Raw genomic sequence first — 12,423 nt, 5'->3', positions numbered from 1 at the left:
GTACAGTTTTACTGTACGGTACCTGGGTGAATTTTGATCTGTACTAGGAAAAATACCTGAACTGGAAACTCTCCTCAGATAGACGGACTTTTCATAACAGACATGGCCGAAGATGTGGAAAATGCACTACTATACAGTATAGTACACTGAGTACAGTACAGTCGTACTTTATTTAGAAAAAGAATCAGTCCCTTCAGAAGCGACTGTCAGCATACTAAAGCATTGTCATAATGAAGTGGTTGACACAAGTTCTTGATCAAATCAGGCCAGGCGTCTGTCCATCCAATGGAGTTTCCAGTCCAGGTATTTTTTTCCTAAAATAATAGTCCATGTAGTACGAGACTCCACGCTGCTAGCGATCGCCATTACCGACCGGTACACGGGTACAGACCATATTGTGCAGTATAGAGTAGAGTGACTTGTTGGCAAAATAGCAGTATCTTCGACGGCCTACAGTCTATGCTGTACAATGTACAGTATGTTCACTACACTGTACAGTACTGTACTTTGCTCCGAAGTACTGTACAGTACTCTACTGTACTGTACTCTCCACTAACAGAGGGACATTAGTGTACATTATTTTAGTTTAGTTTTTAGTTATTTTAGAAAAAAAATCAGTCCCTTCAGAATCGGCTGTCAGCATACTAAAGCATTGTCATAATGAAGTGGTTGACCCAAGTTCTTGATCAAATCAGGCCAGACGTCTGTCCGTCCAATAGAGTTTCCAGTCCAGGTATTTTTTTTTCCTAATAGTCCATGTACTGTAGTACGAGACTCGACGCTGCTAGCGATCGCCATTACCGGTACACGGGTACAGACCATATTGTACAGTATAGAGTAGAGTGACTTGTTGGCAAAATAGCAGTATCCTCGACGGCCTACAGTCTATGCTGTACAGTGTACAGTATGTTCACTACACTGTACTTTGGAACAAAGTACTGTACAGTACTGTACCGTACTCTACTCTCCACTAACAGAGGGACATTTACAGTAGTGTACTGTACAGTAAACTATTTTAGTTTATTTGAACATCGCTTGATGTGCTCAGTGGGCTCTTCTACTTTACTATGTAGGTATGCAAGTTTTGTCGACACGTATTTCTTTCTAGTGGCCCGTGCAACATCCAGAAGTAGTATCAAGGAATAAGCTCATCTATTTTCTAGCCGCTTCTACTGTACTGTACTGTACGCTCTATGCCTTCAATTTGAGTTCAATACAGTACTACTGTACAGTGTACAGTAGCGTGTACTGTACTCCATGCGACTTTGACCGTAAAGAGCCACAGTACTATGTACAGTGGACACTGTACAGCGCGGTACGGCGTCAATACTGTTGGATATCGCCTGACCGCCGGTATTGTACACCCCCCCCCCCCCAACCTGTTGACCTGTACTACAGCACAAGTACAGTATCGAAATTTTTCAATTGCGTGCATTTTCCAGCAGTGACACCCCGGTGTATTACCATATTTGGTGAATGGTAAGTATTGTTCAATGGAAGTTAATTACCTCGGAGATATTTTCCAATCTTATTCATCAATCATGATAGAATTATAAGCTTTTGCTTTTGGCAACTTTACTTAACCATAAGATACAGTAGTGTGTACTATCTTCAATTAACAATTTCCATCACTGTCGACACTCTGTTTTTATGCTCACTTTTACAAATGGTATCGAAATAGCGTAGATAGGTATGTCCAATGGTGCATTCTTTAGTACTGACGTACCCGTACAAGGGGGTCTGCAGCCAGGGGCTTTTATACGAGTCCCTTTGCTTGTCGTTGGCTCAAAGCAAGACGGTCGTGTGTCCATTTTTTTTGGGGGGGGGGGGAGAACGCAATCGCCATTTCTTTTACTATTAGTCGCTTCTGAGTGAAGAAAAGAATCACACTGACATATTCGATATTCGTTTTACGAACACGTTCAAGAAGAAGTACTGTAGTAGGCAGCGCGATAGCTCTTCCACGGCTTGAATAGTCATACGCAATGCACAGTAAAGTGTACACTATAGGGCTGAACATATCGACAGTACTGGACTGTATAGAGTCAAGATGCAATCATTTCACTCTTGACAGAAAACTTGCTAAACGATGATTAACTGCAGTTTGAGAGATGATAAAATATCATTAATCCAATCATGGATCATTTCTTTTTGCCTTTATACATGACATTTTATTTCAGATATACTTCATGCAATGTTTGCCACTTGGTATCCATTTCATTTTGTTATAAATGGGTAGAATAGAGGAGATACTCGTGGTAATAAAGTGACCATAATGGACTCACTGTCGTGAGTTCTACCTTTTCATTAATAGTGGTCGAAGAAAATCATGCATCCATTTTCAATCTTATACGAGTGCCTTGAGCTATGTATAATCATTCCATAATACCCTAAATCGATATTGCCGACTAGAAGCTTCTATCTCTACATATTGACAGCAGCACTGCCATTTTTCACGCATGAGAGGAAGACAATTACATTACATTGACCGTCATTTGTATTGCAAATGTTGCTTGGCCATTGGCGGTGAAAGATTGTTAGACGCAAGTTTATCATGTCAGTCTTGACTACGGTAATTGGATATTGGACAGATTGATGACATTGACTGATAGCTAATGCATTGCTGGTAGTATTACTATTTGCATTACTTTGACATTGTCCATTAAAAGCAATGATGAAATATTTATTGTACAAGGCTACATTTGTTCGCATAGAATGTTGAATGTTTATACCTCATGCGGAGATTGATTACTGCAATGCATGTACTGTACTATACTGTAAATATTGCCGAGTTGTACAGCTAGCAGTATCGTTTATTAGAGTAAAGTTTTCTCCCAAATTCCTGCTGTTACAGTATTTCAATTCTTTTCGTTACGATGGAATATTTCAAAGTTAAATTACAATCATATACTGCCTTGAAAAGAATTCAATTTAGTTTACAATTCGTCCATTGACTGATTTCATGCTACATTTTAGCAGCTATCATTTATGATAGAATACTGTACGCAAGTTTTTGCGGCATTGCTGCTCAAACTTGGGAGCAATTGACAATACTTTACCCACCAAGAACATCGATGTTAAGGATTTGTCGTGTTTGCTATTGTAATATGTCTAAAGTATTAGTTTGTTTTACGATATTGTTTGCTTAATAATTATCGTACGGAATGTGTACTTTTCTTATTTTGGGATTGACAAATGATTTTTTGTCATGTACTTTGAATTCTTTAGCCTAGCAATTGCTCCATTTTTGATATCGAAAGAATACGTGCAGTATTTTACGGGTAAACCTGAGAATCATTACCATTAAATGTCGAAAAATTGGAGCGATTGCCAGTAATATCGATTATATTACAACATGTTCTAGGTACGTTGAGCGTGTAGTCGTACAATATATATCCAGACCCAAAATTTTTTCATATTCAGTATGTAATTTCAAAATTTACATACAAAATCATTGAAATTTTCATGTACCAGATGCGCTACTACACTAGCATCATTTATTGATGTGCGCATAACACATTACTGATTAACTCGTAGTTTATTTTGCAAATAAATGACACTTATAAGTATTGAAGTAAATTGGGGGTACCTATGAAACTCACCTATCCATCATTGACTTTATTTAAAAATCAAATACTATCAGATTCGATGGTATATTCCGTTCGCTATGTTGCCTCGTAGGAGTATTTGCATTACCGCAGTTAATCGTGGTATGAGCTGTGTATTCAGAGAGCTTTTCTGTCTGCTATTGATTTTTATTTGATCACAGTATTCCAGGCAGCCATCTGCACTCAACAAAGTTATACTTATTCACAATAGACTATAAAAATGGAATATTTTTAGCTTTACCTACGGTTACGATGGAAGATCTTGAAACTTCTATTTCTAAACGGAGCCAAATTTGAGATATATGAGCAAAGGCGTAGACCATATCTTCATTTGTACTATTACAGTAATCAATAATATGCTAAAATGTAAATTGGGGTAGAAACTACAGCATTATACTGCTCATTTAATAGGCTTGTTTCAAGTAAAACAACTTCCCTTTCACTCCTAACAACCTTTCTAAAGAATTATTTTTTAGAATACTTTATTGTGAACTGTACACTAACTTATCTCTATTCATGAATGTAAAGCACTCTGTATTCATTTAGATAAGGCATTATACGTATAATGTACTTAGATTTCAGGTATGGGAAACATTTTACGAATTTTCTTTCAAAGCAGCTGTGACAGCAGCGGTTCTAACCATGATTTATTCATCGATATCCAAAGTAAGCAATCAACAGGTATTTCATGTTCATTTTTGATTGAGTACGGACAGCACTTTTTTATATTTGGTTAACTGTTCAAGATGCTTTACCCGACGACGAAGATCAAACTGCATATAATGTAGTCAATGGTGTTCTGGAACATTCGTCACAAATGGTTAATGACCTCGAATCTTATAAAGGGGCGACTGAAGAGATTCGAGATGCGATCTCGCAGCCCAATAATGACTATCAGCAACGGCAGACTTGGCGAGAAGTCTGCAAATTTGTTACAGTTTTAAAAAGATTATATGAATATTCACAAGAAATCGGTAGGCTTGTGTCAAATTTGCATTCGTTGCACGGAGTTACACTATAATCTGTACGCATATATATATATACTCGTATAATACATATAAGCATACATCCAATTAGGAATAGGACATGTTGGTGTTTCAATTTATATATGATATGATATATTTACTAATATTACCGCTTAGAGAATATTGTTCCACAATTACTGTATCCCTTATGCAGTGGACCACGTACGCCCATAGAGCATTGCCAGAGTCAGCAGGTGAACCTGAATACTAATCTAAATAAATGGTTTGAGGATCTAAATCTGTATTTTTACATTAATTTATACGAGTACATTTCTTTACTGTTATCGTTTGGTAATTTTAGAATAAAGCTCTCATATTGCTCACATATCATACTTACGACTTACCGTAATCGAAATTATACAGGCTCTGATCAAGCAATTTGCAGAAGTTTTGCATTTTACTCTGATATTTGATCGACTAAAGGTAAAATAACTTCCTATTATTAAAAACATCATGCTACTTTCTTTGACCTAATGCGGTATCCTATGATGACATCTACTAAAGTGTTAACTGATCAATGATGGTAGATGAAGAATCCAGCAATACAAAATGACTTTAGTTATTTTAGAAGGATGCTACAGAAGATGGTTCAGGAATATCATGTCTGTATAAAAGCGTAAATACTTCAGTAGAAGTATTTATTTTAGTGTATTCGTAAATGTAAATATTAGTACTAGAAACTCTGTCTATCCTTATTTAATCATTAGGAAGAAACCGTTGAAATGTCAATGGATACTGCAAACAGAATGTCTTTATTTTATGCAAGTCCAACTCCAATGTTGAAGATGTTAAGTAACGCGACAACAAAATTTGTAGCTGAGGTTAGTAATCATATAACGCGAACGAGTAATTTGTAATTCTATTTTAACATCTGTGACTTAGTAAACTAATGTACTGTGACGATAATCATCATTTAATATAAAATCTCTCGTAATTTAACTATAGAACCAATCCATCCCTATAGAAAATACAACACTCTATCTTAGTACTTTGGCTAATACTTTAAAGAACATGATAAGTAATCCGTAAGTGAATTTAATTCGCAATGGTTACTTGAGACAATGCTCTGAGTGAAAGATAGTAAAAATAGAAACATTATTCGAACGATTTATTCTAGTAGTTAAAATAACTTTATTCGCTATAGAAAATATTCCTCAAATTTTACAAGTGAAAGTGAAATTCAATTCTCTATTTGCGTCATGGTAATCATATTTAGTAATAAAATTCAACAACAAATTGCAAGTCGTTAGTAACTATTTATAAACCTTAAAATCTGTCTTATAGGTTGGTGTCATAATTCTGTATGATCACGTTCATCCATTTGGAGCCTTTTCGAAAAAATCTGATATAGATGTAATTTGCATTGTGATCAATTTCTTAAATTCCTTACCTGGAATGATTCTAGTTTAATAACATAGTTTTATTAATCTATCTGGGTTGTTGATATGTTGACGGAATATCAGGTTACAGGCGCTATCAAGGTGATTAAAAGTAACAATTTAAACAATAAGCAACATCTACTTGATGCTTTAAGGTAAGCGTGGCATATAAATTAGAATGAATTGCTGTGGATTAATTAATGTGCAATGAAGGAAGCGTTAGTTACTGACGGTGATTCATGTTAACTAACGTATCGATACCAAAAAAATTTGTGCCACTACACTATAGGCTTTCATGATATTATCTTAGTGCTAGGAGATTAGTTATATTTTGGTATTGCTGAGTTTTGTTGTGTCATTTCATTTTAGATTTTCAACGGTACACTATGGGGATGAATCTACTCCCAAATCAGTAAAATATTTACTTGAGTAATATCTTGTTGCGATGAGATAGATGTTTCGCGTGTTTTAGACTGGTTGTTTCTATGGGAAACGTTACGTAAATGTGATTATCAGTCGTTTTTGAAGTTTGATTATCGAATTTGTATTTGTATCATGTTTGCATTTAATGCAATGTCTTCATGTTACATTTCAAAAATGATTATATCATTTCCAAATAAAAAAATGTTACGGTTCTGTACAGCAATTATACCGAAATTTTAGAATATGAAGTACTCGTAAGACATACAACGCTGTTATGATGCGTTTAGAAAATGAAACGCTGTCTGAATTGTGATTTGGAAGGTATTTCTTGAAGTATCAGTTGAGTTTCTGTAGGGTCTCGACACGGAAGCACAACAGAAAACCGTAACTGCTAGGTGTACAATACTAGCAGCATTTAGCATCGATATTTATTCATCATTATTATAGACTCACTGTGGGTGCATGAACTGCGGAACAAAGTACTTTACATGAACTTAAGGTGATGATATCTGTATAGCATGTTACTGTATACTAAGTATCGAACAAACAGCCAGCAAAGCGGTCGGTAGCTGAGTTAGCACTGTAATACTGACATTGAACAGGTGTAACTGTAATGTATCGCATTTATTTCTTCTGTATTAAGATAAAGCACTGGATATTATGGGTGTTACATTGCAGTCCTATTAAACTGAATTACGACCGAATATACAGTTTTATTTATTTTTCTGGCTGTAAATTCCGAATTCACTTTAACTACGGTATTCTTTATGGTAAATATTGTCTGATTTTGACCGAAACCCCAAGTTCCAATTTTTTTTCGCAGGAAACTATCAAGATTCCTGCAAATTGTACGAGTAGTAGTCGTATTTATAATCGAGGATCAACTGTAAAGGCTCTGATTTCACCTTAGACACAATGCAAGACGTACCGACATAGTATTCTGTTTTAGAGTATATATATAAGTAAACGTATAAAAACACATCGGATATCCGAGTTGGTGGATGTGATATTTTACAGCACTGCACTACAAGATGGAAGTGTACGAAACATAAAAGCAGTAAACGGGTGCGATGGTATGGTCAGGGACTTTTCTCTCCTCTTTTAATTTTTAAAAGTCCCTGGTAAGAAATACCCTATAACCACATACAGCTGTCGTTTACATACAGCGTTATTAATCTTCTCACTCTAGGGTAATGAATTGCGGCCTACTGAATGTTTATCTGTATGTTATTTGTCAATTATTATCAATAAAGTACTATACATTAGTAGCGAATCGCCTGTCCTTTAAGCAAACTTGCAACTTAGTAAGTTATAGCTGATAACTTGATCATACAGCGGAGAGATCTAGAGATTCATACTTGCAACACGGATTGGCAAAGTAAGGTAAATTGTTGTGATTCTGCTAATCAGCAAGATACACCTCATAAAGGAAGTTCAAGCATGTAAGGATGTTTGCAATCGTTGTAAGGATAATCAATAAAGGTAATCCCATTTCAATAAGCATATTGGGACATCTTTAATTCCGAGAATAATAGCCGGAGTACTTCGATGAATTCCCCTAGAAAATCCCATAACGCAGTCTGATTGCAAATGACAACCATGCACTCGAAGAAACCTACTTCTGTAGTTGTCTACTACTGTACGTACTGTCCTTTCTTCTAATAAAAGTGCTGATCGGAGGATAACTAGAGAAATACTCGCATGTAATGTACACTCAGTAGACTGCATTAATAAATCTAAGTTTTGAAAAGAGTAAGCTCACAACAGCTTTACGACTTAATGTATATAAGTGGTAGTCTCCTAATATAAATTCTTAAGGAATTCTATTTACTAAAAGTCAACTGTCGCCGTTTCAAATACTGATCCAACACCGTTTATAAAAATGGCCTGCAAAATAGCGTTGGATCAGTAATTTAAAACGGAGATAGGCCACTTTTAGCAAATAGAGTTCCTTCAGAATGAACAAGAGGAGACTGCTCCTAATAAACACTAAATCGTGAAGCTGTTGGGAAATATTTAATATTGAAATTTATGTATGTTATAATCCAGTCGAAATTGTACACAGTACGGTACTGTAGTGTATTGCTGCCCTCAGAGAAGTACTGGACTCCTGGACACTTAGTTTAAGCAGTATTGTATAGCCTACGTATACGTATATATGTCATATATATATATATATAACAGTACTGACATCCGACATATGAACTCTGGATCAGAATCCAAGTAACACGAGTAATAACTCGTATTCCGCTTCTTGAGAAAACCTCCATCAGTAATTATTGCAAAATTATCCTTGGGATAAAATTCATTATCATTGCATCTCTTTGGTGTTACATGTGTGGCAACACTTCCAGTATGGTGGCCCCTTTTGTTATTAATGCTACTGCAAAGCAGACCGCTACCGTAAGTATTTCAACCCATTATATAAAGTAAAATAGCGAAGGCTTCTTGTTCACGTTCTTTTCACCCGATATAGTCAAGACAAGAATAGTAACTAATCTCACCAAGAAGAATGTATTTAGCCAATTCTGTTTGCTACGTCACTTGATTTGATCCTACCATTATGTCTTTCGGAAATTATTCCTTGCAATTTACAATGCTTGGTGATGATGTTTTCACTTTTTCTAATCAATTCCTTATAATCAATTGGTTATAACTAGGTGATTTTCCTGCATGGTCTTGGCGATACTGGGTATGCTCACCTTATGACTGTCTTTCTTACATATTCTATCAATGATATTACATCACGTAAATTTCGGGTATTACTCGTCAGCAGTTTTATCCATAGACATTGTTATCGATTTGTATTCGTAGTGCTCAGTTTAAAGAGATCCTTTTTTCTTTTTTATCGTAGTTTGAAATTGGCAGAGATAGATTCCATAGCCATACATTACAATTGACTGATTATCTAAACAAGTCCGTCTTGTAAAGCAGTAGCCACAGTAATATACTGTAGATTTAGCAATGGTCATAACTGTAGTCGTAGCAATTTTATTACTATAGCTATAGTAGTTTCAGTTTCAATACTTTTCTATCAAACTCGTCCATTACTATTAAAGATAAAAACAACGTAGATCTTAATACCGCACTTTCCAATTGAATCTTGCAAATTGCAACACCAAACGTAAATTATATTATATAAAACGGCCACGTAGATACAGTATACTGTATATGCATTATCGTTATGGCGTATCTACAGACAATGTAACATCTTTTTTGTGTTTGATTTAAATACTTGGGGCACTGAATGGGCAGTATCTACTGTGATAATCTTAATATTCGAAGCTTTACTATAATGAAAAGTGAGATACTCAACATAGGACACGTATCGAGGTTAATCAAATGGAAAGAATGGATGTAGAGTAAAATAGACAAGATCATAAAAGGACTGACTGATATTATTGATACACCTATTTAAAACATACTGATTGTGATACTGATTCTCTAGATTGATAGTTACCTAATATACTGTAATTGATACTCACCACAGTAGTACTTTTTTGCAATATATTGAAAGACGCAGTACATAATAATTTCAAAGACCTACTACTAACTACATTAAATACAATTTTTTACTCTCATTTCCATTAAATCTTTCAGTAGAATCTTTTGTAAAGATTCACGTATATCTTCAATTTATGATTTAAAGAGCAGGATGGTGCAGCGCTTTCCAAGAAATCTGTCGCCCTTACATCAAATATATTTTCCCTAATGCGTAAGGATCCTTATTGCAACCAATTTCTGACATGATGTTGTATTACATCTTACAGCTAAACATAATTAGCGGTTTGGACTAGACTCATTCTTGATAAAAAGAACGCCATCACCGCTATTAAATTAATGCTAGCGTAGTCAAACCTTTTTGCAAAGTACCGTAAAGTAGATAAGTGCACGCGTTACACCATAACCTATGATATAATCGATACATTGTTATGATACTGCATGTACATTCTACTTTTTCCAAGTGCCAGTTATCTTTATGGTACGATGATATCTTATAAGATATTAGTAATAAAATTTTTAACTTATAGTGCTACGCATTAATAAATAATTAATATTTGTACTATAATCGTAGAAGGATTTTCAAAGTTTTATGCGATGTTTCCTCAGTATTTTTTTAATAAATTTAAAAATTACATTTATTATCTATTATCTTAAACATGGAAATTGTCATTTGCAGACCAGAATCCCCAGTGACTCTCAACGGTGGAGCAGTCATGCCATCTTGGTAAGTCAACATCAGATCTCGTGGTTCGATATATATGCTATTGCAACATTATCTCTTTTTAACTTAAGCTATAAATTTATCAAGGATGTCTTTATTCACGTATGATACGCCACATAAGAAATTGTACTGTATATCATGATGTGCATACAGACTATAAATATTACCACAATTACATAAGAAATTGTAGGATTGTAATCAATCATGTCTATAATCTTTCCAAGCAGTAGTAGAATTACTTACTACTTACACACCGTTAACTGTTATCGCCAGGTTCGATCTAATAAGCCTTTCACTTAGTGGACCTGAAGATGAAAAAGGAATTAAAGCATCCACTAATCACGGTTGGTGTAGTGGACTGTATTTTTTATTGCTGCATGTTTATTCATATCCAAGATAATACTAGAATTGCTTTACAACATGATAGACACACTGAATCATAGCACGTATGGACAACTTAACTTAGTCGTTTTCGTTTCCAAAGTATTATAATCTTATACTTTTACTGTAGACTAGGCAATGTCTGTACATCTCAATGCGTAAAACAGCATCAGAAATTAGAAAACTATAAAAGACTATAAGACGTACAATACATGATAGTCATCATATTGCGAAGCTATTTTCTATAATACTGTAGCTGATTTTTGTGCTATCTCTTAAAAGTCTATCTTCTTTTTAATTTTTGGGGGCTTTTTTCTATATATGTCGACCATGCCTTTAGTACGAGATTTGATCTCTGCTGAATTAAACAATGATATAGCTAGCAATCGAATAATCATAGGTTAGTATAACCATATTTATAAGTCATTAATTTATAGCTCCAGAGATATTATGCTGAGTAAACTAAGTTATACCCATCCTCAATTTTCAAGGTGGTTTTTCACAAGGCGGTGCAATTGCGCTTAACACCGCTCTGACCTATGAAAAAAAACTAGGTGGCATTATAGGACTGAGTACATTTCTGGTTAATAGAAATTCAATACAACAGGTACAATCTATATTGTCAGTTAATTATATTTTAGGATTGATTACAGTACCACTTATAGATTAATATGACAATGCTACCCTATAATATTGTATTATTTACATTAAACATTTAATTGTGAGCAACGCTGATTGATAATGATACAATCTTATATCGTTACAAACATCTCAATCAAGAACAGTCTTACTAGTCTAGTCCATCAAACCCATCTTTATTGATTCTTAATAATGGTGTAGATAGTTTTCTAAAGTAGTGGTCCTTTTTGATAGGAAATAAATGTAAATAAGGATTGTCCAATATTTCAAGGCCATGGTAAGCAAATGATGATATCGTATTTGCCGTGTTGTCTCGTAACGTTAGATCACTAAAATATTTTTCAATGTCGAAATTGTAAAATTAGGCGATTGCGATCCTCTAGTAAACCTTCGATTCGGATTAATGACCAAGCAAATACTATCATCTTTCAATCCGAATGTGAATTTTGTTACATATCCAGGAATGATGCACAGCTCATGTCCTCAGGAAATGGAAGATGTCAAGAAATTTATTGATGAACGATTGCCAAATCAATAATGCGAAAGAGAACAGAAATGTTACGTATTGCTTCTTTGTACTGATGTTATTTATTTCAAGCACTGTTATAGGATTTGTGATGAGATAGTAGTAAAAGAGTATTGGTTGGAGATAAATACGTTATATTTGTTTGTTGGAATAGCTCAATAATTTCGTAAATAATATAAAAGTTATTAGATAAACTTCATTATCCGTCAATCACGTA

At 34.6% G+C, this 12,423-nt stretch overlaps 2 protein-coding genes across 2 annotated transcripts; both read left to right on the top strand.

Moving 5' to 3' along the window:
* Nucleotides 1–4,192: 4,192 nt before the first annotated feature.
* TRIADDRAFT_57978 (uncharacterized protein) lies at nucleotides 4,193–7,881 on the top strand (the record flags this gene model as incomplete). The annotated part of the gene is made up of 9 exons (XM_002114270.1): nucleotides 4,193–4,289; nucleotides 4,355–4,582; nucleotides 4,751–4,827; nucleotides 4,997–5,056; nucleotides 5,341–5,454; nucleotides 5,918–5,986; nucleotides 6,097–6,167; nucleotides 7,625–7,739; nucleotides 7,771–7,881. The coding sequence occupies 9 exons, from the start codon at nucleotides 4,193–4,195 to the stop codon at nucleotides 7,879–7,881; spliced, it is 942 nt and encodes a 313-aa protein (XP_002114306.1).
* Nucleotides 7,882–8,790: 909 nt separating this feature from the next.
* TRIADDRAFT_63333 (uncharacterized protein) lies at nucleotides 8,791–12,218 on the top strand (the record flags this gene model as incomplete). The annotated part of the gene is made up of 9 exons (XM_002114269.1): nucleotides 8,791–8,838; nucleotides 9,096–9,127; nucleotides 10,085–10,150; nucleotides 10,616–10,663; nucleotides 10,934–11,004; nucleotides 11,382–11,441; nucleotides 11,533–11,624; nucleotides 11,915–11,957; nucleotides 12,046–12,218. 9 exons carry the CDS (start codon nucleotides 8,791–8,793, stop codon nucleotides 12,216–12,218), a joined length of 633 nt encoding a protein of 210 aa, XP_002114305.1.
* Between the last annotated feature and the right edge of the window lie 205 nt (nucleotides 12,219–12,423).

The sequence above is a fragment of the Trichoplax adhaerens genome, genomic scaffold, assembly GCF_000150275.1.
Source record: "Trichoplax adhaerens TRIADscaffold_7 genomic scaffold, whole genome shotgun sequence".
In the NCBI taxonomy this organism is placed as follows: domain Eukaryota; kingdom Metazoa; phylum Placozoa; class Uniplacotomia; order Trichoplacea; family Trichoplacidae; genus Trichoplax; species Trichoplax adhaerens.
This window is presented reverse-complemented; position numbering and strand designations above follow the sequence as displayed.